A 25308-nucleotide genomic window follows, 5' to 3' on the forward strand; every position below is an offset into this window, starting at 1 on the left:
ACACTTATATTGTAGGATCTGTCTAGTAAAAATCTTAAAGATTAATGGGGACATTTATTTTAAAAGCCCCTCGCTGTGTTATGTCCTATAATGTAACCCTGCAGCTGCCCCTTACTCATAGACAATCACAATGATATTGGCTATGTGTTACATTTAATTAAATACACTCACCTAAAGGATTATTAGGAACACCTGTTCAATTTCTCATTAATGCAATTATCTAACCAACCAATCACATGGCAGTTGCTTCAATGCATTTAGGGGTGTGGTCCTGGTCAAGACAATCTCCTGAACTCCAAACTGAATGTCTGAATGGGAAAGAAAGGTGATTTAAGCAATTTTGAGCGTGGCATGGTTGTTGGTGCCAGACGGGCCGGTCTGAGTATTTCACAATCTGCTCAGTTACTGGGATTTTCACTCACAACCATTTCTAGGGTTTACAAAGAATGGTGTGAAAAGGGAAAAACATCCAGTATGCGGCGGTCCTGTGGGCGAAAATGCCTTGTTGATGCTAGAGGTCAGAGGAGAATGGGCCGACTGATTCAAGGTGATAGAAGAGCAACTTTGACTGAAATAACCACTCGTTACAACCGAGGTATGCAGCAAAGCATTTGTGAAGCCACAACACGTACAACCTTGAGGCGGATGGGCTACAACAGCAGACGACCCCACCGGGTACCACTCATCTCTACTACAAATAGGAAAAAGAGGCTACAATTTGCACAAGCTCACCAAAATTGGACAGTTGAAGACTGAAAAAATGTTGCCTGGTCTGATGAGTCTCGATTTCTGTTGAGACATTCAGATGGTAGAGTCAGAATTTGGCGTAAACAGAATGAGAACATGGATCCATCAGCCTTGTTACCACTGTGCAGGCTGGTGGTGGTGGTGTAATGGTGTGGGGGATGTTTTCTTGGCACACTTTAGGCCCCTTAGTGCCAATTGGGCATCGTTTAAATGCCACGGCCTACCTGAGCATTGTTTCTGACCATGTCCATCCCTTTATGACCACCATGTACCCATCCTCTGATGGCTACTTCCAGCAGGATAATGCACCATGTCACAAAGGTCGAATCATTTCAAATTGGTTTCTTGAACATGACAATGAGTTCACTGTACTAAACTGGCCCCCACAGTCACCAGATCTCAACCCAATAGAGCATCTTTGGGATGTGGTGGAACGGGAGCTTCGTGCCCTGGATGTGCATCCCACACATCTCCATCAACTGCAAGATGCTATCCTATCAATATGGGCCAACATTTCTAAAGAATGCTTTCAGCACCTTGTTGAATCAATGCCACGTAGAATTAAGGCAGTTCTGAAGGCGAAAGGGGGTCAAACACAGTATTAGTATGGTGTTCCTAATAATCCTTTAGGTGAATGTATGTCTGTTGGGGTCCAGGGGTGTCGTTACTTGAACTGTGTCACTAAACTGCTTATTAACTAAAAAGATGAGCCGCTTTCACTGTCAAATGAAAAAAATGCACTTGGGGAGTTGGGGGACACACACAAAACACAACACTCATACCTGTGGAGCATTCAGAAATTCTATGCAATTGGCTATCAAGATTTTTCTTAAAGCAAATCGGCTATGACTGCGTCCTGCGGAGACAAAGAGAATAATTTCAGTGCTGCGAAAGTGAAGGATGACAGTGCTCAATCGAGAGGAGTCTAAGTGTGTTACAGCCTTTAGACCTTCTCTTGGAAATGCCACAGTAAATAATGTCAGCGAGACGGAGATGAAGGCCTCGGTGCTGATGTCCTGCAGTGGTCTGAGAGAGCCGGAGAGGAGCTGCATGTCTCCAGTAGTGCTGCGCAGACGAGGCGCAGATGTCCTTCATGAAATCTCCTATCGCCTCTGGCACAGAGCGGGCCAGCTGACTCCTACTGTCAGCTGCAGAGAATGTTCTTGAAGAGACTTGTGACTGCTAGCGTTCATTCATCCCGTTCCTGTGTTTGACAATAGGACCCTTCAGCACACATCTAAAGGCAATGCAAAATCATTCTTTCTGCCAGGATTATATCAGTCCTGGGCAAAGGTTAATTTTTTTTTTCTTCATTTTTTCTGTTTTGCCAGCAGTTCACATCTGTGCAACAAACCCAAATGTTAAGAGGGATAATACGAGTCTCCTCTGAGAGCAAAGCAATCGGATGGAATATTCATGTCATCCACACATCACTCCAAGGCAGATTGGACACCTGGTGCATTTGAGCTACAGGTGATTTTACCCAAAGTGTTGGTATCAAACAAACCCTATTAAAGTCACTTTTAATTAAAGTTCAATGTAAAGGGCCAATTGTGCAATGTCTTTTATCACCTTAATGAGCCTCTGCAATAAGTTTAGTAGATTAACCTGATCAGATCAATAAATAAATGTTTCCAAAGTAAGAACATGGACATGGATGATTTGTAACCAAAGACAAGAGGCAACAAACTATATAACACATACTCATACACACATACACAAAATATTCTTTCAAACCCATTTTCAGGACCAATACACCAGGTTTAAAGTAATTTGTGGTAAGGTGTAGCTTTCAATGGCAATTACTTATTTTGCTAATACAATAAACACCAAAATGTACCGGACTTCTCGCATTTGGAATTTTCCTCAATAGCCTGAGGGAGGAGGTAGTTAGGAGGTGTCTGTAGTTAGAAGTCAAATTTCATTTTTTTAATTCAGTGTGTACCCTTGGATTCTACAAGTCACCTCTATTGAGGAAAGAAACAATTTGTTATTTATACTGGTTTTGATAGGAGGTAACCTTGAGTTGAGTTTCCAACAACATGCTTTTGTGTGTGTTGTTTTGCAGTTTATTTTATAGTTTAGAACAATGTGTTCTGGAGGGAGGTTTAATTCCATCCACCTACATACGACAAATTCCATCGCCCTTCTGTCAAAAAATATGAAAAGAGTCTTTGGTTCAAAGAATAAGCAACTTGTGTGGAAAAACATAATTATATTTTTTAAAGAGAGAGATCCCCCTACACTGTTCACTTTTGAGCTGCTGGAGATTTCATAACTTAGGACAGCCTTTGTGTTTGATAAGGAGACATCTCTCCTGCTGATGGCCGCCATAAATTCAAATTTATCACCCAGACATTTTATCTTTAAGGTCACATAAAACACACTGCTGATGGGCTGTGCAAATATACGGCAGACAGTTGAATGGCTCAGCCTTAAGATTTGCAAGGATCCATTCCCCAGCAACTTCCTAGAATAATATAACTGTCAGCCGGTTGCACCACAGGGAGAGAGTGATTTACTGGCACACCTAGCCAGGGCCGAGCCTCATTAGCGCGTCACTTGATTCAGGCAAATATCTACCTGCCACCAATCGCACTCCTTTTTCTGCTGATTTATACTTTGCTTCCCCTACTATGGCGGAGTAATGGGAGACATGGAGATGCAATGCAGAAATTAGTTATCTTAAGTGGTATTTGACCAAGTGACCTCTGTTGTTTTCTTCCCCTTGTTTATTTTTTCTCCCCCCCACCCCCACAAAGTGGTTTATTTAAAAATTGGGGCACAACTGCACAACAATTTGCAAAAGATGAAAAATAAAATATGCACATACAATTATTTCCACTGTGCTTCAAACTAATTAATTTTGATTACAATGTGAGTGTTTAATTGACATGAACACAATGCAGGACTAACCTTATTTAAATTATTTTTATTTTTTTCCAAAACACTCAACTGCTTTCCCTTTTCTTTCTTCCTTTTTTAAATATGTAGGTTCATTAACCAAGCATGAAACAAATCTGTTTAGTTCAGCATTACCCCATATGAACTGATACCAAATATGTACACAAACTGAGAGTGCCTACAGACAGTCCTATGGGTATTACAAGATAAACAGATCTTATTTTTTTATAGTAGCAAAAACAGTTGAGTTGTTTTTGCTTAACACCGCCCAAAAGCAATTAGTAGGCTCTAGAAAATATATTATATTTCACAAACAGAATTAACCAGTTTCCATCAGTAATATAAGCCAATGTAGGTTCCAAAGGGTTACACTGTACCACTCCTGCTAACCAGCATCATAACAGAGATATTTTAAAGGGCTTAGAAAGTTAGCTACACAACATTTTAGGTGCAGACATTATAAAGGCTTTGATGACATGAAGATGAGTGTATTGGCAGCTATTTCATAGACACCTTCAATGGAAAGCAGCTACTGCACCAGCTCATTTCAAATGGTATCTGATGGGCAAATCCCCTGGAAAGGAGGCTGCCCTTGTTTACCCAGTCACTTTACATTAAACCAAAGCACATCACGGCATCCTGCAATGTAGTTCTGACACAAATTGAATAGCTACCTTAGCTTTTTCTTTATTATTTTTTAATTGATTGCATGCTCTTGAACGTAAATTATACTCCAGGCTGGTTTCTTAACAATGGGATCCTAACCTGCAGCGGTGCGGCCTAATGTTTTCTGACATTCAGAGAGGGTTCCGTGCTACTCGTCCGACAAGCCTCATCTCAGGAGAGGCATGCTATTGGTCTGTTCCCAACGCAGAGCTCCCCAAAAACCATCTGCAAAGAAAATGTTGGAAAAGGGGCCAAGTCTGTCTGCAAAAATCTATCTCAGCAAGTACAATGAATTAATATTGCATGATCTGTGGCACCTCAGGGAGCTGGAGGAAGAAAGGAGTGCTCAGCACGTGAAGCGAGGACTTAATGCACTGTACAGGAAACACATTGCAAGCCAAAGTACAAAAACGTTTGAAAAAAACAACCAAATAAGAGATGCTGAAATTAGTTTTCTTTCACTAGCTCAATGAATAGGATTGTTTTCCATTTGTTTTGATCATGATGATTCTCTTTCTCTTTTTTGGTTTCTTTGTTTGTTTCCTGCTGTAAACATATCCACTTGAATCACTCATCCATTCTATCAATGTTATAACTTTTAAAATCCTCTGTTGGAATTGCAATAGAGTACCTTATTTATATGCAGTACATTTTGTATTATTTTAATATGTGACTGAATTAAGACAGACAAGACTTAGCTATAGCGACTGCTTGCCTTTCTTGCCTCTGCATAATAACTGACCCTAAAGGTATCTTGGCATGTATTGATATTGGATGGTTCAAAATAACAAAATACACAGTGTCTTAAACATGGTGGAGGCAGCTACACCCAGACTAAACTGTGCAGAAGAATTTCTCAACAGAACGCATCACCACTACTATACACCACTTTTGCTGTCCTCGGGACTACTGTCACCCTCTCTGTGCCTTCATGCATGTGAACCTTGGCTTGTGAGTGACTGCCCCTGGTCTGACAGCCAGGTCTAGACTGTTGACCCCCTCATATAGCTTTAATCTAATGCTTTTTAGAATTTAATGTGTAGATGTACAGATGTAAAAGTAATCATGATGTTATGTACATTTATTCTTGAGTTGCTCGGAAGCTGCCTGAGTCACTGTGGCAACAAAACATGCAACCAGAAGTAATTTATACTGCTCCTAATGTATAAATATGTTAACTGTAGCACTCGGTTGCTTTGCTCATTGGAATTTAATGAAGCTGCCTATTAATATTATGTTGATGGCTTCTTACTGAAAACTAGTACGAGTTTTGCTGTCTAACTTGGTGTGTGTCTCTGAGCTGACTCAATACAAGCACGATTAACTTGAACTCGGCCTTGGAACATAGATGGTAAGAGACAAGTATAAATGAATACCAAGAAATGCAGTTTCTCAGCCTTGAGCACATGAGACAAGAACAGCTTAATTTCAGGCAACTTTCCTTTTTGAATAAAGTAGAATAAAATCAAAGTAATGGCTGTTTCTAATAAACCTTTGAAGGTGTTTCAATTTAAACCAAACCAAGGCCTTTGCCAAGAACATCATCAGTACATTGCCTCCAGTGAATGAGATCAAGTTGGATATTTGCAGTAAAGTAGAGTCCAACTGTGTCTTTAAATGTCCAGCCTTTTGCTGTTCTTCTCTTCCAATCTATATAAAATGCAGTACAGTGCCACTCAAAGGTTTGCCCTTTATCAAATGCCGAAGTATGGAATGTGTCACTTTATCACCAGGCATGACAATGAGAAATAAATGCCCCCCATTAGGAGTTACCCGATGCAAACTAAATGCATTCCAGTCTGGGCCCAGGCTCGAGAACGTGATTAATTCCTTGTGCGTCACTTAGTGTTTGTCGAGGGGAAAAAAAGGGAGCTGAACTTGACAGCCTTAATTGAAGTGCTCTTTCAGATGCTTGATTACTCTATTGATTTCCCTTGTTTTGGCGAGCTTTTCCAGTATCCATATTCAGATGGGTGTGGAGCCTCTAATTTCTCCTTCTTTACTAGAAGCCGGTGACTGTAACATTGTGTAATAAAGTCTTGGAGGGAAGAAAATAAATAATCTTTGCGTCTGGGCACAGGAAAATATGAGCTTTCTTCCATGAAAGGCCGCAAGAAGGAGTGTTTTGTTACTGAAGGCTTTTAAACAAAGAAACATGCATTCGGGCTGCAGTTGATGTGTTTATTGGTTGTGTACTGGAGTTATTTCTTAGGCTAATTTTATTTGCTTGTTTCCTCCCCATTCCTCCTCCTTTTTCCTCCCCTCCATGCAACTTCTCTCTGGGCTTGTCAAGATGAGAAGTGGTCCATTTAGTTGTCATTTTTCTTTCATCTTTGCTTTTCTCTTTTGGCAGCTTACGAGGCGATGCAATATGCTTCACTGGACAAGGCCAAGGGCCACAAAAAATAAATGGTCACTTCTGATTTGAGAGTGTTTTTCTACCGATCTCTACCAGCCGGTCCCTAAGGGGGGGCTTTCACTTCAAATCCATCACACTGCAGCTGGCCAGGCTTTGCTTAGTGAGGGTGCTGGAACCATAATTAACTGTGTAATCAGCTGAAAACATCAACACTCCCTTTGAAAGAGCAGCTATAAACAGAGGACCAAGCATAGTTAAAGAATGAAGTATATCAATAGCTTAACAGTTTTTTCCCCTGTAGCAAAAATAAACAACCATCGCCCCCCCACACACACACAAATTGTCCATTTACTAACTTACCCATGAGACAGTTACCAATTATGCACCATTTACATTGTCCATTTGCTGCAATATATTCTTACAGACCATTTATGATTCCTTAACATGTGACTGACACAGACATAAAAAGATATCCAGAGCTAGCATGTTAATGAGATCAGTTGTACAGTTACCTAATAAACTAATTTTTCAGTAATCACCGACAGGTTAGTTGGCTTTAATTAGTAATTTCCTTAGCTTCTAATGAGCTATTAAGAAACTCATTAGGTGGACATTATCTTTTGTACAGTGTTTTTCTTAATTGAGGTCACAGTATTATTTTAATATGGGATCAGATATTGTTTGTAAAATGCGTGTTGTAAACCAGGCAGGGCTATCTGATCATTTTCCTAGTAAAGACATATGGTTTTACCCTGATACATGTGCGCAATCTTAAGTGTAATTCCCCGTTATATTACAAAATCTTCCAAATAGTAAGGCTAGATACGTTTTTTGGAGTCAGACTGAAGTAAAAATGTAATGTTTACAATACAGATTTTATATTATCAAGCATGTTTAAGCAAATGCTCTTAGACTGCAAAACCTGTACTATTTGTCTTTTGTCCCAATAAAAGAACAACTTGTTTACAGAAGACTGCCTTCACAGTAGCTATGAACCTAAATCATTTTCAATGCCTACACAGACAGTAACCATCATATTATAAGTGAAAAACGTGAATGAGTTATTTTGTCGGACAACACACTTCAAGGTATATCAATGAAGTTGGCATTGTTGGAATTTGTTTTCTTAAACTTGTGATTTCAAAGTAATAAATCCCTTCTGTTTTAAATGATGTGCGACTGACCTTGTATTACTGAAATTTGTGACAGCCAGCTTGGATGCATATGCATGCTCTTTGCTATATTTATGGCACTTAATTATGTTCCAGAATGTCTCCAAAGGGACTATATGGGAAGTCAGAGAGACAACATGCAAGTAGTAAAGAAAAGCACAATTCTGAGGGCATTAATGTTTTAAGTGTGTATGCACTGTTTTGTGACATTAGCAAATAAAATGTGCTTCCATGCTGTTAATGGACTGAAAATGCAGAAGGTGTGATGTGCTGTACTGTTGTTAAGATCAAATCTGGAGTGTGGTTTGAACGCTATGAATCAGCAATAGTCTGCCATCGGTATTTGTTTAGTTGTGCTTAAAGCTGAAATAGTATTTTCCTGGCTCAAGGCTATTACTATTGTAAGAAACTGCTAGGGGTCTTCTGAGATATATGAACTGATTTGCAGCTTAATTAACTATACGCTATTCCACATTGTCGAGACCATGAAGTAATTCACCTGAATTCTTATTTTTTCTGTATATGAAATTATCAGCCATGCAGAGAGTGTGGCACTATACTTCTGTCAGCCATTTTAGATACTGCAACACTCTTCTAGGCAACCTCCTCACACACCAGCCATTTTCTGGATCTGGTAACAACATCATCTTAAAAGAATAAAACAACAACAACAAAAAAAAAAAACTATTGAGCTATGTTTGCTGGTCAGTCATTTCCAATTCAGCTTCTCAGTGCCTTAGATTCCAGTCATTTTCATTGCTGCAAGACCAACTGACAGTGTGAACTAAACCTAAAATAATTATTATGACATTGTCACACTTTATACTATTTCCTTCACAATTTTAAACATATATTCTAAAGTCAAATTTGACACTAAATATATTTATGGTTGCTGTGTTGAGGTTCTGGTTTCTATATATTTAGACATGTACACCAGTTAAATGTATTTTGATTGGTTGATTGCACAGGAACATTGTTATGCTTTTTCCACTGTATTCAATGTTGATTCTATGCATTAAAAGATATAACTGCTTTGCAAAAAGGTTTAAAAAAAAAAACCATGTTTCCAAACTGCACATGCCTCCCAGTCCCCTAAAACCACAAAACAACCAAATCTTATCTTTGAAAGCCTTGTACAGTATTGACTTTTATAAGCTTTGTATTTACCTGTGATGATTCTAGCTCTGTGGTATTTATTTTCAGTTCACGCTCAGCCAGAGATGTCTGGAAAGGATATGAACTCCAACAGAATAGTGCAAGGTGAAGTACAGTTCTGTTACCTATCTTTCACTGTGGGCTGAAATGCTTCAAAAGAAGCATTCCAGGTTCATAAATATCTTTCTAGCAATTACTGGGGGGGAAATATGAATAATTATTGTGAGAGGGGGGATCTGCTGTAAATGCAGATGGGCCCTCAGAGAACATATAACCCCAACAGAGGTAGCATCTGTTACAGACTTTAGAGTGTTGTAGCAGAACATACATAATGGGCACTTACGCTTTTCTCTTCTTAAGCAATAGAATACTCCATTAACAGTGTTGATTTGTATTTAAAGCTATGACTAACTACTTTTTGTATTGGTGTTTCTTTTTATCTATCTATCTATCTATCTATCTATCTATCTATCTATATATATATATATATATATATATATATATATATAAAACAATGGGAAATAGCCCAAGAGTGCCTTTGTAATACCCCAATGTGTCTGTCGTTTCTCTGTGTTTCAGTTTCCACATCATCTATTGAATCAAAGCAGACTTCTGTTTCCTAAACTTAGAGAGCACAGCCATTCAAATGTCAAAGTGCTCAGCTCAAGTGTCTTGCCTTGCAGTCTCTATCTTGCCAAGTGAGGATAATGCGCACAGTTTATGTAGTTCACATCAGCTCGAAAGTGTGGAAACAGCATCAGAGTAACATAAATTTGCCTTTGACTGGAAACCATTTCACAGTGATCACTCACCCTGTCTATCAATTAACTAATGCAGTAAAAACATTCTCCGACCTCAAGAGGTCAAAATATTGAATCTGAAGGATTTCATTTTTTTTACAGTCCTAAATGGCCATTTTCCAGGAAATTAGGTATGCCTGTGGGGTAGAGAGAAATTGCTTTTGACTTGACAAGTTACTACACCAACACTGTCTAAAAAGCAAAAACACATAGAGCCATACATTCACGACATGGAAGCATAGATTGGCACAATGAAAACATCTTCAATAACAAAACTGTTGAAAAATGTATTATTATTATTTATTATTTATTATTTTATTCCTCTCTGTTGTCACAGAACTTGAGACATTTTGGAGCTGGCATAATTCAACTTAAATGGTTGTCTTGAGTTTTTCAATTTTAGGCTTCTTCCAACACTATGAGAAGCAATGTAATTCATTCTGGGTAGAAGGAGAATTATACGTTCTTTTATACTGCCGTTCCTAAATGGGAAGGACCCAGAAAGAAAAAAGAAAAAAGTGAAAACTGTTTAACAGCAACCTAAACATGTTCTGGTTTACTTGTGCCACACCGGACCTCAATTAAACTTACATGTACTATAGTAAAAATGCCTTAGAAACATTTAACATGGTATATCATGATATTCCCATAGTCCACTGGAGTAAAGCATGTCGAACATGTTATTTTTAATTTTTTTAGAAAGTTATTAAATTAAACTTTGAAAACTAAACTTTTTCTAATTAGAGGAAGCCTGGAAAATATGATTAACAAAATGCAGACTCCCCTGACACACACATCGTATGGAGATTTGCTTTAACCACAGAAGATATGAAAACAAAGTCCCTTTTTATCTGGGCTGCATAGCTTGTTTCCTCAGGAGGTTAACGCCATTGTCACAATGTCGTGGAAAGCCTTGAAAGAACGGTTCCTGCATAATACCTCCTTGAAATTTTTGAATATGTTAATATATTAAATGTTACATAGACTCGGGACACAAGTGTGCATTTATTATGTTCACTTCTTCGGTGGCGTGTAGGAGAGACAGGCTCTGAAAGTTTTTTGTTTTGTTTTGTTTTCATTTTTCCTGTTTTCATTTTTTTTAAAGGAGTATAAACAAGTTTTTTTTTAAGTAACCGACAATCAAAGCCAAATGGAAGATTAAAAGCTAGACCTTTCATTGCTCCCTTTGAAAGTCAGGATGCATTTCACACTTATTAGATTCTGAATATAGTAATATTGCATTGGTGCATTGGTATTGTAATGTATTGTAGATTCCTGTAACTGAAAATCATATGTACCAAATGCGACCTATACTTATACATATATTCCTAAATATAAATATGAATTTCCTAATTTGCTTGGCCCAAATTGTAATTCTGTCCCAAAACCCCATGGATGTCTTTGTTTTCTATGGAAGTTTGAATAAAACTGCATACTGTATATACTCTTATCGAGCACTTACATGGATTTACCCTACATATTACAGATCATTCCTACTTTCTAAAGGTTTGTGAGTAAAACCCCAATTTGACATTTTCAGAATTGTGCTTGGGCCTTTATATGTCATGCTACTTAAATATTTTTTCTTTACTTTACATAGCTCTATTTTCCAGTGTGCGCACATCATGGGTGTATATATATATATAGCACATACATTAATTCACAGTGAGTTTGAAAAACTGTTTTTGGTAGCATCATCTTAAAGCAGGCTGTAGACAATTGACAAGCGTCAGGGTTTCTTGCAGCATCCATGTTGGGGAGTGCCACCCATTCTGCATCCTCAAGTCTCTGTCTGACTTTCTTCCTGGGAAACAGTTTCCATGGAAACATTTCAGGTTCAGAAATGCACTTAATTGATCTGCGGGGTGCATTAAACAAAATATACAAATAAAATAAAAATCACTGCAAAAGACAAATTAAATACACATCATATTTCTCAGTCATCACAAAATGGTTGACAGGATTTGGAAACATGATCAAAATGGCCCTTTCTTCCTCAGTCAGTGTTTCTCTAGTTTCTCTAGTGATGCAGTGCAACTCTCTCAGGCTGTCAGTATGTGCCGCTTCCTGGCTCCTGCAGCACTTCTAATGGGGCCTGTGATTACACAATCCTCCCAAGATATCCAGCTGGACTATCCCCTTCTTTATGGGATTTATCCAACTCCATCTGCTGACCATAGCTATTAAACATGAGGGTAAAAAAAAAAAAAAAACATTCCTCACACTTTCTTCTCTATTTCTCTTCCAGCCTACAAGGACAAAATGAAGGAGATGTCCATGCTATCTCTGATCTGCTCCTGTTTCTACTCACAGCCACATCCCAACAGCATCTACCAATATGGAGGTTGGTTCTGAACTTGAAATGCCGAGGAAGTTCTGAACTGTGTTGTTAAAATTAAGACCTTGTGCCTTGTGTGCATTAATTGAGTATCATAAAGTAAAGCATATGCCACGTAAAGGAATATTTTTGTATTAATGGTTCCTTGAGTATATTGATTGGGCTTATTGGACTTGTTGTAATATTCAGAAACACATGGTGCCACCTGCAGTGTTAATTAGCAGGTGTTGCATTACATTTTCTGCATTTGACATGTGAGTCAGGGAATATGTTGCAGTCTGCAAAGCCAAGTAACAAGCAAGAGAGAAACTGAATGTATCCATTGATTATGGTAAATTGTACCATGTTCTCTGAATTGGCTATCCCACAGCAATACTCCAAGGAGAGAAACATGCTGAACAGACTCACAGTGTGTTAGATCTAATGAACACTAACTACACTGGGATTGCCCAAATTTTACATTATCCCAAACTTCATCATGGAAGCTTTAGATTTAAGCTTTTGGCTTCCTGTTTTTTATAAACTAAACTAAGAATGGAGGAAATGTGTGACATTCTGACAAAATGTGTCAACCAAATTCAAACCTTGAATTGCATTGAATTGTGTGGCTCTCCACAAGCAACAATGGCATGGCCAAAGACAAAACAGAAAAAACGAATGAAGATAAGGATAGCATATAGAAATCAGGCTTTGATGGCCACAGCCAGACAGCCCAGCTATAAAGGACCCAAGACAGTTCAGTCGTTTTGTTGGTGTTTCTATCACTGCTGTCTTCTCCAGCAGATATGGAAGTGAAGCCAATCAACAAGCGTGCCTCTGGACAGTCCTTTGAGGTGATACTGAAGGCCCCAGCTGACCTATCCCCAGACCGCCCCCAGCCCCTGGCCTCCCCCCCAAAGAAGAAGGACATGTCTCTGGACGAGCTTCAGAAGAGGCTGGAGGCAGCAGAGGAGAGGAGGAAGGTGAGAGATGGTCTGGCATCACTAAGCATCACTAAGCCAACCTTTTGCACATTTACTTTGATTTGATTTGATTTGATTTGATATTATATTATATTTGGATCTCTTTTAGCCCAAGGGTTAATCTTCCATGAGTCCTTAACAAAATGTTTAAAACAACACAATCACTGCTTTCTTAAACACTGCAAACTACCAAAATGCAGGGTGTCCTCCTTGGTATTACCAACTAAAACTCCCCAATTGTTTACAGTAACATATGACAAAGAAAGAGGAAGGCTTAGAAAGGGCAGGGGGTGCATGGTTAGGAATGGGATAACATACACACAAAGCGCATGATCAATTTGACAGGCCATTATCTGTTTATGCTTCTCCTAATCCATCCCCAAATATACACACACATAAAAAAATTTTGGTTCAGATGTACTTTCACTCAGTGCTGTATATAAATGACCAACTGAAAATGTGAGGAAATAATTTAATCATCAACATCTATTTCTATATATATTTAAATAGATCTCTTGAAATTGACAGTGAAACAGACACATGAAGGCTGGGATATGGTGCAATTGATGATGTTTTTATGATATACAGTGCTGGGGTGAAGGTGTAGGAAAACAGAACAAAAACAAAGCCTAGCTCCAAAGCCAAGGTCAAAGCCAAGATCCTTCTCCCTAGTGCAGAGCACTCCTTGGGATCTGCTCCCTCCTCCCAGTGTTACCCTCTCTCTACCTCACCTTCCAGCTCCTACTCTCCAACAATCAGCAAGTCTCCTCTTCCTGCTTTTATTTAGTCACTGGCCCATCATAAGAGCCCTGCAAATCAGGTTCTCTCTGATTCATCCTCCCAGGGCTTTTGGGAAGTGGGAATATATATCAATAACCAAAGAGATAACCATATGAAACAACTTCCATTTGGACAATCTGGTCCAATTCTCTCAAATACACTATTTGTAATAGCCCAAATACAACTGGGTTTTGTTTCCAAAGTCTGCAAGCAGAGTTTGCACTTGAACAAGCTTGAATTAAATTTTTTTTTTTTAAAAGATGTTTGGGGATGATTTGTGTTGGAAGTGCCATCTCTTTGCTCTGTATTTCTGCTTTAATGAACACACTGAAGACCAATTACCCCACTTGTGTGACAATGTGTTCCCTGCCTTTCTGAATGTGAAACAGGAGCTCTGTTTCAATGTACAGTCACCTTGGGAGAGCAGCAGGAAGAGAGTAGGAGAGCTGCTAGCAATGGGCACATTTACTAGCAGCCCTTTGAAAGTGATTTCCTTTAAAACCCCATGTACTTCCCAAAGCAGTGTCTAATCATTAAATTGGCCAGCACATATAACTTAAACTGTTGGACTGACTTGTCTCGTTCTTTCTCCTCATGTGCCCCACAGTGGTGGAATACGATTAGATTACTCTTTTTGAAACTTCTGCTCCAGTTGAAAATGCTAGTCCATTTTGTCTTTAAATACAAATATGTCCTAATTTGTGAATTTGTCCAAGATTTAAAATACATTTAAGCTTTTCCAGTTGAAGAAACTGTGAGCAATTGTTACTCAGGAGAAGGCAAATGGCATTGTAAAGCTCTCCTTGTGTTAAACAAGTGGGGAAACTCCTAAATCGAATTAGTTCTGCCATCGGTATTCTGCCTGAATTCCGCACAGGTAAAATAATGAATAGGTTGTTGAAAAGTATCTCAGTATTCTCTAGTAGGGTTACCCATCTTATTGCATTAGCCCTACTAAAAGTACAAAGCACCATCAAAAAACAAACCAATAAATCCTTATCATACTTTACAATACTCTACTATACAATTAAATATGTAATATTTTTCCAGATTTGTAACTGAAAAGAATCTACAAGAGATCAGTAATGTTAATATATTTTTCAAAATGTGCTACAGAAGGGACATTAAATTAAATTAATCAAAGTAGATAACACATCTTTGAACTAAAAACATGAGACCTAAAACAGCCACTATGGCAACATTTATAAGAAATTTGAACAAAAGTATTTCTCTTCAAATACCTCAGACAAACTGACTATAATTTTTATTTCTATGCAATGTTTTCCATTTCAAATTAAACATAAATTGACTTTTTTTTTATAACAGGTAATATCAAAGGCAACTTTTGCTAAGTTTTTATATATATATATATATATAACAATCCATAACAACTTAGCAAAACTGAACCATAAAAAAAACTAATTTAAATGTTTCTGCTCATTACAAATTAATATTTAAAGAGTGAGGCCCATAAAAAATTCATTCAATTCCTGTGCACTCTGCTTTTGGCTCTGAAATGAACAATTGAGATTCACAACCTTGATGGGATAATTGCTGCTTTTCCCTCTCATGGCTTGGTAGAAACCAATCTCTGACTTGGTACGCACAGTGTGTGGTAGGCCCCTGTAGTATTTGCTTGATGGCTGCCCTCATTCACTCCATGGTTGATCTTTCTACTGCCTTCTTAGACACCAGTGTCTATGAGCCCTGTGAGAGTTTTATACTTCAAAAATAATTGAGGCTCTTTAGGGAAACATATTTGCAGAACAATGCACTCTGCTTAATGGATGGGCTAAACTCACGCATCTTATGCATTTTGATTGACATGTATTCAACCTTCTTCCTCATCTTAATTTTCTTAATTTTATTCTTCTTCTTCTGCTTGCTGCTACAATTGCAACCATTATATTTGGTAAAAGCACTTTCATCAAAAATCCTGGCGCACCCATAACTTACCACACCTAAAACGTAAGACTTTTTTTAAATTCAGAAAGTAAACCACCCACTTTCAAAAAGGAGCACTTCAAGCAGAAAACCTTTAAACCTATGTTTGAGTCCTGAAAAAAACAACACTGTTAAAACTGTCTTATTTTTGCAGAAACTAAAGGTGATATTTTCATAGCGGACTTATAAAATTATCAGAAATTCCACACTTACCTAGCTTTACAGAACGTACTATAAATTAGGACAAGCTGACCAAATATAACCTAATATTGTAGGATGTTTTGAAGTCTCACAATGAAAAGCATAAAAAAACGAATAATAATAAAATACTGTTTTCCAAATTCAAATTGTTTTTCTGTACATTCATTCTAGTGGTGCTTAGGAACAATCCTCTCTAAATTCATTCCGACAGCATGGTGTATAACCAAGAGAGATACATTTCAGAACATCAATAAACATGATATGATCGAATCCAGGCCTTTTCCCCAAAAGCAGTTTTACATACTGAAAGCTTGAATGTATTGCTTTGGTGCACAATATTCCACTATCCTAATTAGAGACAACCATCTCCCTATTACCATATGACCTAAATAACTGACAGAATGAAAAACTAAATATTCTGTGGCAGGACCTGAATTATAAGGCATCGTAAATCACAGTGTCGTACACAGGGTTGCCATTAAAAAGAAACACTGTGGTATTTTTCTCCAAATCCCTTCTAAACAAAGGGCTTGTAACTCTAACACCCTTCTGAAATACTAGGCAGGACAAAAGTGCAGTGGATCTGTACAAAACATTACTCTACAGTGGCCCCAAATCCCATTATAAGAAAGACAAGGTTTGCTCACCTTCATGTTTTCCAAGTGATGTACAAAACTCTTAAATATACAGTTCACTTCCTACAGCCATATTTGCTTTACAATAAGATGGTACCAAATGATCCATTATTTTCTGATTGGAATTCAAGCTGAATATATTGTCCTTAAAGGTTAAAGTATGGCATCCACTTCTCTCTGCAATCTCCCTGTTGTTTATCATTCAGTTTATGACATAGTTTTAGCATCCTAATGGAATTTTCCAATATTATTCTCTTCAGGAGATCTTCTCATTTATTTCCATTCTCCCATATACTGAGCTTCTCCCCTGTATGGAATCTCTGCAGACACTTTCTCCCCAGTGGAGGCAAAAACTGGGTAGAAAACTAGAACAAATGAGAGAGAGGGGGGAGAGAATTAAATCCTCTTTGGGGTTGCGACATTCCCACCATTCATCACACTGAATTGTTAGGCAGTTCATTATGGAGATTTACTTATACCTAACCCATATATAATCTGTGAGGTTTTGAAACAGTTTTTGACGATATTAAAATAAAAATATGCCAAACTGTCACATTTTAAATTAGATTACATTAATAAATTATGGATAAATAGGACTAAAATAATAGATTGCCAATACCCTGGTCATTACCAACAAATTATTTATTGTGTATTATTAACACGAGTTCAGTTGTTCTCATAAATATCTTAAACATTAATAATTCACTATTGATTAATAGCTACCTACTATACAGTTATAAATAGCCTCTTTGCTGCCATTGGAATGACTAAATGACTAAATCTCAAATTTTTATATCTAAATGTGGGCAGAATTGCTTTTGGGTTCACTTGAAAGGAACATTGATGCAAGCATCTAGAATGCGTTTTAAACAGGTGGAATTGTTTCTGTTCCAGTTCAAGAACAGTGGCTAGATTATATATATAATCAAAACAATATATGATTTATATTTCGATGCAGTGTACACAAGTATGCCAGAAGCTACCAAATGGAAAGCCATGTTCCATTTGAGTCAAACTGAGTCCCATACTGAAAGTGTGCCTTTGATTTTCTGCAGTCAATCCAGGCATTGAGCATTGTGCCTGCATGTAACCTTCATGGAAGATAAATGTTCACTGTCACAACACTTCAAGCATCACTGCATAACTCATTCACCTAAGCCATTTATTCCATTTAAAGTTAAATGGTACATCTAAACATTTTCTGAAGCCAAGTTCCTTTGCTTGGTGTATCAGTTATCAAATGATGTACAGGGACTGTGAATGTAACACAATTAAATGAAGAGCAGCAACTGCAACACTTAGTGTAATATTACATTAGGCTAATATAGGATTCTAAATTATGCAAATTGTGATATAATCTTTATCTCAGACCCATGCAGACTTATACATTTTAGCAAATGTAATTATATCACATTTATTATCTTAATTCATAGTGAGACTGTCTAGTCTGGTGTTCTAGGAAAAGGCCTTAGGGGTACTGAGTGTACGTTGTCACAGGAGCTATATTGAGACCTCTGGACAGTTTTGCCTCTGTGTATTAAGTGTTATTTTCTGAGAAATTGAAAAACATTTTGTTCAGAAAACTGTTGTGCTGCAGCTCTGAGCTTTTTATTATGGAGACTGGAAGCTGTGCTGCTGAAACCAAGACAGAGAGTGAAATGGGGCCTTTCAGGTTAATGAGCAGAATATTCATCATGTAGTATTTAATATATAGATTGATTTTCTTTTGCCCATTAACATTTACTTATCACTATGCTATATAAAGCAATCCCATGGATAATTACAAGCACTGACATTGAATGAAGGGGGAAAAACAGATGTGACCAATTAATGCCTGAATTCTACAGATCTAACGAATGCATAGATTCCTCAAATCTCTGTGGATTGTGTTTAATCTCTCCTGTAAATTGCCCAACACACTGCCCTTCATGGCAGCTTTAAAGGGACTAGTTCCCATTGCTTCCCATTGCTGCCCAGGCCTTTGCCCTGACCCACCACTATCTTTCCCTAACCGCTCCTTCCTACCTCCAGTCTCTTGTCTATCCCTTCTTGCCCTCTTTGTTCCTCTTCTACAGGTCAATTAGTCATGCCTTCCTGCAGGTGTCTAGCCTCTTGCTCTCTCTCCTCTCTTTCCCCACAGTGGTGGAATGAGTTGCCTGTAAGCATTAGAACTGCACAGAACTGCACATCTGTTTAGATCACATCTGTAGACCATCTTCTCTTATACCTGCCTTTTACTCACAGTGGTGTGCAGACTTCTTTTATAAGTTATAGACTGTGTGAAGGTTGTGTCTCTTTGTATTTGTATTGTATAAGAAACACAAATATCTTTACAGTCAGAAAAATATTATTTTTATTTATTATTTATTATTTAATATTTATTTTTGTTTAATTTAACAATCAACCCCCTTGTTCTCTGTCTAAAAATGTTTTGGGCCAGGATCCACTGTAACTAACCCAAAGCAGCCGTTCTGTGTTTTCATGCTAGTTAAATGTAACAAAATTCAAAACAAATGTAGATCCCATGAAACTTGCACCACTAACATTAAATGTCCTGAAACATCTGTGCTAAATTAAGACATTTATGCACAACATAAGAGGTAAAGGTATTTTTAGAAATGCTGCTCTGTGATTGGCTGGTTTCTCATATGTGATTTATACTATATATAGTAATGTTGTTGTCCTTAGAATGTTATTTATATGTAGAACATACATTAGCTTTACTAATATCAGTTGGATAAAGGTGTCTGCTAAATAATTATAATATTAATGATGACCATTAAAGCTGGACGACATCCTTTAATCCCTGCAGCATTACAGCAGTGGATTTAATTGGGTTAAATTGTTCTTTTATGCACTTAAAGTAAAATGAGAAAATGCAATTTTCTCACCCCTCCCCCCAAACATGGCTGCTGGCACATTCTGGCTGCATGCCACGTGGCGTGGGAGTGAGCTTGCGTGTGTGTGTGTTTCCGCAGTCCCAGGAGGCACAGGTTCTGAAGCAGCTGGCAGAGAAGCGTGAGCACGAGCGAGAGGTGCTGCACAAAGCCCTGGAGGAGAACAACAACTTCAGCAGAATGGCCGAGGAGAAGCTCAACTACAAGATGGAGGTCAACAAGGAAAACCGAGAGGCCTACTTGAACGCACTCAAGGAGCGGCTCCGTGAGAAGGCAAGGCTTCCCTTTTTTGTGTTTTCGCCTGGGTTTCTCTTCTCAAGGTGTTCTGGTTCATAAAGGAAAAAATTACTTAGCATATGAAGTCTTTTTGAGCCAAAATGGGTAGTGCCACCAGCTGGTGATTTTGCCTCCGGAAATAGTGTTTTAATTTGTTTCTTTTATTTTGTTCACAGTTCACTTAAAGCACAGTTATTTCTTATTAATACTAAATTGAGATACACATACATATACCTATTCTTGTACTATACATTTAAAGTAGGTTTTACAGTCCATACCATTAGTCTTAGTTCTGCACTACTGTACTACTTTACTAACTACTTTCTGACTAACATACCTACTAACATACATTGGGTAGTACAAGACTAGAGCTAAATTGGGTCTTTGAAACGGTCTTAATACATACACATACACCGATCAGCCATAACATTATGACCACCTGCCTAATATTGTGTAGGTCCCCCTTTTGCCGCCAAAAAAGCTCTGACCCGTCGAGGCATGGACTCCACTACACCTCTGAAGGTGTGCTGTGGTTTCTGGCACCAAGATGTTAGCAGCAGATCCTTTAAGTCCTGTAAGTTGTGATGTGGGGCCTCCATGGATCGGACTTCTTGTTTGTCCAGCACATCCCACAGATGCTCGATTGGAATGAGATCTGGGGAATTTGGAGGCCAAGTCAACACCTTGAACTTGTGATTCATCAGACCAGGCCACCTTCTTCCATTGCTCCGTTGTCCAGTTCTGATGCTCACATGCCCATTGTAGGTGCTTTCGGCAGTGGACAGGGGTCAGCATGGGCACCCTGACTGGTCTGCGACTACGCAGCCCCATACGCAGCAAACTGCGATGCACTGTGTGTTCTGACACCTTTCTATCAGAACCAGCATTCACTTTTTCAGCAATTTGAGCTACAGTAGCTCGTCTGTTGGATCGGACCACACGGGCCAGCCTTCGCTCCCCATGTGCATCAATGAGCCTTGGCCGCCCATGACCCTGTCGCCAGTTCACCGCTTTTCCTTCCTTGGACCACTTTTGATAGGTACTGACCACTGCAGACCGGGAACACCCCACAAGAGCTGCAGTTTTAGAGATGCTCTGACCCAGTCGTCTAGCCATCACAATTTGGCCCTTGTCAAAGTCGCTCAGATCCTTACACTTGCCCATTTTCCCTGCTTCAAACACATCAACTTTGAGAACAAAATGTTCACTTGCTGCCTAGTATATCCCACCCACTGACAGGTGCCATGATAACGAGATTATCAGTGTTAATCACTTCACCTGTCAGTGGTCATAATGTTATTGTTGATCGGTGTATACATATACATCAACTTTCAAACACTAACTGACTGTGTCTCACTAAAGCCAAGGAAAAAACAAGTCAACTGGCAAAGCAATTAGAACACAAGGAGTATAGACAGGCTATTATGATGATACTATAGAGATGCTGATCAAATGAAATCCTGAGGGGAGGTAACTGAAGATGAAGCAGTTTTCCTGTTAAGTACTCTGGGGAGCTGTACCTCCCATCATAATACAGCAACAGACATTCCAGTTCAGAACAAGGATTACATTTCCTGATAGCACCAACATTAATGTTTGGAAAATGTACTCATTCAATAAAGATGAAGTTGCAGGTGCCCACATATCAGGGGGTTTTAATACAAGCTGTAAATATCAAACAGGAAGTACTCATAAGTCATAAGAAGCATTTATCAAACTTTATAATTTATTTGATTCATTTCACAACAATGACAATTTCTTAGGCAGTGTACTTGCACTTGATCCTTGCCATGTACAGTCTTTCTGAGCCACAAGGATACTTTGAAGATGGTAGCATTAGATTATAAACATATTCACACAGAATGCCACAGACATCAAGCTAGACTGTAAAGACCCTGTCATTAACCATTTCAGTAGAAAGAGTATCAGTTAATGAATATCCATATCCTCCTTTGAAAGGCAGAGAGCAGCGGTGGCCAATTGGTTCCTGGAGACCAAGTCCAGCAGGTCACAGCAGAAGGAGTTAAATGGCACAAATGAAAGATTAAATTGGTTCAGTCTGGTGTAAAGAAGCCAAAAAATAGGAGACAATGATTCAAAAGAGGGAGCTGGAGCTGTACCTTCTACAGTTTCATCAATAGGAAGTAAGAAAACAAACAGTGCACTCTGCATTGTTGTTGAGATCCACCTCACTTTTTCAGAGAATATCTCCTGCAGATTGGACTCTGTTGCACTGTTCAAGTTTCCTAGTCATGGCTGGGGAGAAAAGGTTGCCTATTAAGTGATGAAACAGAAGGTTCTGGCCTGCACTTTATTTCTTTGACGTTTTCCGAAAGAGAACAAATACAAGTAAATTGGAGACTCCCCGGCTTTGGAGTTTGGCTGAGATGTTTAAGAAATTGTAACCTAAGGCTAATTTTAAGACTGATCACCAAAGGCAGCTGATGTATCTGGTTGAAACTCTATAGGCAAGTGACCATCTCTTTCTCTTCTCTCTCTCTCTCTCTCTCTCTCTCTCTCTCTCTCTCTCTCTCTCTCTCTCTCTCTCTCTCTCTCTCTCTCTCTCTCTCTCTCTCCTGTGTCTCACTAGGAGAGGCATGCCGCTGAAGTCCGCCGAAACAAGGAGCTGCAAGCAGAACTTTCTGGTTGAAGACATTTTCTACGACTTTATCAAGAAATTCCACATCTGAAGAGTTTTGGCTAGGAAAATGCAACTTTTTTTAATATTTCTGTATCAAAGGTCATACATTGTTCTGCATCTACAAACAAAATCCATTCTTCGTGCAATAGGAGATCAATTTACAATTAGAATACTTGCAACTAGTTCATTCACAACATTACTCTGTATTTTGCCTATGAAACCTTTCCTCTTCTAATATTACTTTCAAAATTCAGCCTTTAGGTTTTCCTTGATTTTTATTTAAATGATCTGATGACAAAAGGCACACAACAATTATTGCGATGGTATTAAATAACAATAGTTGTAGGTAAATTCCCTACTTGAATGGTATAACAGACCTAAAGGTTTTCGCAAAACTAGAACAGTAATCTTGACTTGCTTTTGCTAGAAAGCATAGTTGTGTGGCCTGTGCACATACATATATAATAAAAAGATTGCAATTTAATCATTTTTCACTGCTTTGTAGCATTCAAAAAACAATTGACCAAAATAATAAAATAAAAAGCCAGATCATTTTAATTTCTGTACTTGCATACGTAAGTATTTGAAATTATGTAGGCAACTTAACAAGATTGAAGCACAACCAATAAATCTCCCAGGCAAATGCAAATCTAAAGGTTGAATTTCATCATGTTAAAAAAAAAAACAAAAAAAAAAAAACTGCCATTTCCGTCATTGTGTATTATAATTGTCTGTTCCGAAATATTTACTGATCGTATGTACGTGTGCAAGAATTGCTTGAGCCAAAATTGTTCTTTTCCTTTTCTTTTTCTTTTCATCTTATTACTGCAGTAACGATAGTACGACATAGGAAACAAAACCTGCAAGATATTATGCTGTACAAGAGTGTTTGCTTGACATGGAATTCTGACTTGAAGCTTGTTTTTAGTTTTTTTCCTCCCACCCCTGTAAATACCTTTTTCTTAATTCAGGATTGCAGTTTGAAAGCTAGTACTTAACCTAGTCATCCCTCAAAATGCATCATTACTACCACACCACAACTCATCTTTTTAGTCCTGCAGTTTGTATATACCGTGACTGAAATGTTACCATGATGAGGCTGAATTTGGTGCTATGGAGTCCTATAGTTCCTCGTTCTGTCAACTAGAGGATGGCATATTAACATCACTAGGCTGCAGCTGATTTACCAGGAATTAATTTACTCTGTCAAAATTCATGTCTCCTGGGAACAAGACAAAAACAAAATGAAACAACATCCTGACTTAGTGCCTGCCCAACGGTATATCTCATTGACATTCTCGAAGAAGGATTGTGTAAGTGTTGGAATTTTTACAGTATTTCGACTTGATCTAGATGATTGTGCTTGAGATTGTACTACCCAAGAGAGGTTAAACTCAGCGCTAGCAAAACTGATGGTTTTCAGACAAACCGCAATGTCAGTCCACAATGTCAAATTTCTCTGCTAGAAACAACTGATTGCAAGGTATGGTGATTGGAAAAGACCACACAAAAATAAAGTCAATTCAAATGCTATGGTTGCTAAATCTAGTTCAGTTCCGGGTTTTCCATTTCCTGACAAAAAGGATCCACAAAAGTATTAAAGTTGGATAAGCAGTGCAACGACTGCACATGCACACATACCCACCCATACAACTTCCATATTTGTTTTCCATAATGGCCAGATAGGTTATAACCTTCATAGTCTTCCCTTCAAGTACTAACAAGGGCCAACCTGCTTAGCTTCATTGATGTATGCCCTATTTCGCCTAATTTGTGCAGAGAGCGTGTTGTGCTAGTACTTGAATAGGTTATAACTTTGCCTTAAGAAACCTCTTCTACTGTACATCATTTCGTATATACTGTACTTACTATCAGCTTCACTTGCTGGAGGCACCTAAATGACAGCTCTGAATAATTCCATGCAGATGTAACCTTAATTCCTTTTAAATAACTGATAATACTGTTGCCACATTGCATTTTGTAGGTTATTGAAAAGGTGTGCCATTTTCCATAGTCCAAAGGATACTACATTCAGAAATGAAGACACCTTTACAGCTACTTGTATAATCATATTTTAGGATATCTCACCTGCAGTTCAGTGTCAAATTGGGATTGTTATTGTGAACAGAAGTGATAATGAATAACAATAAAGTTGGTAATACACCACTCGTTTTCTTCTTGTGCCTCATATGTCTCACATTCCACCAAACACATTCTCTCAAGACTGCTATTCTGCTTCATTCCTCACTCCTGCTCAAACGCCAACTGTCTGCAACAAACAAACTTTGATTTTCTGTCTGTGTAAGTCTAGCATAAGGAGTCCAGTCCATTTGACCTGGCTGGTGTTAAAGCAAGAGAATACAAACTGTGTAGTTAAAGTGTAGTAAAGTACTGTCCAATCATGATGAAGCACAGAGAGATATGCTTAAATGAAATAGGGTGTGAGAAACTAAGGCAAAGCAGTGAAAATGTATTGTATTTTTATCAGGAGTGGGGGAGCATGGGGAAAGTGAGATTACAGTTCAAAAGTACCATAACAAACTTTCATGAGGGGTAGTGTTTACATTGTACATATTAACTGAAAAGTAGAAGCACAAAAACAAAACACTTTGTGAGCAGAAGATTCTTTTAGACAGTAAGACATAAAATGCATTACTTGACTGTGCTGTTGTTCTTGTTATTCATATGATAGCAAGAACAGTTCACAGCTGAGGAATATTATTGTATTTATTATGCACTGATACAGTAACTGGTCATTTGAAGCCCCTCGACCACTAATGACAACAAGGATGACAACAACAATTCAGTGTTTTGAGAATTAAATAATACTA

At 38.2% G+C, this 25308-nt stretch overlaps 1 protein-coding gene across 3 annotated transcripts in view; it reads left to right on the forward strand.

The window, feature by feature from the left end:
• The window catches only part of stmn3 (stathmin-like 3), a 36358-nt gene extending 11715 nt beyond the window's left edge, over positions 1–24643 (forward strand). Inside the window, exons 2-6 of one of the 3 annotated variants that reach the window (XM_066702822.1) lie at positions 9052–9108; positions 12052–12147; positions 12922–13103; positions 19642–19833; positions 22427–24643. In XM_066702822.1, the coding sequence (XP_066558919.1) occupies positions 9052–9108; positions 12052–12147; positions 12922–13103; positions 19642–19833; positions 22427–22486 (587 nt within the window). In that variant the 3' untranslated portion in view covers positions 22487–24643. The remainder of the gene's footprint in view (positions 1–9051; positions 9109–12051; positions 12148–12921; positions 13104–19641; positions 19834–22426) is intronic. The other 2 variants (XM_066702823.1, XM_066702824.1) reach the window with 2 other exon arrangements.
• Positions 24644–25308: the final 665 nt, after the last annotated feature.

This window comes from Amia ocellicauda, chromosome 4 (assembly GCF_036373705.1).
Source record: "Amia ocellicauda isolate fAmiCal2 chromosome 4, fAmiCal2.hap1, whole genome shotgun sequence".
Taxonomy (NCBI): domain Eukaryota; kingdom Metazoa; phylum Chordata; class Actinopteri; order Amiiformes; family Amiidae; genus Amia; species Amia ocellicauda.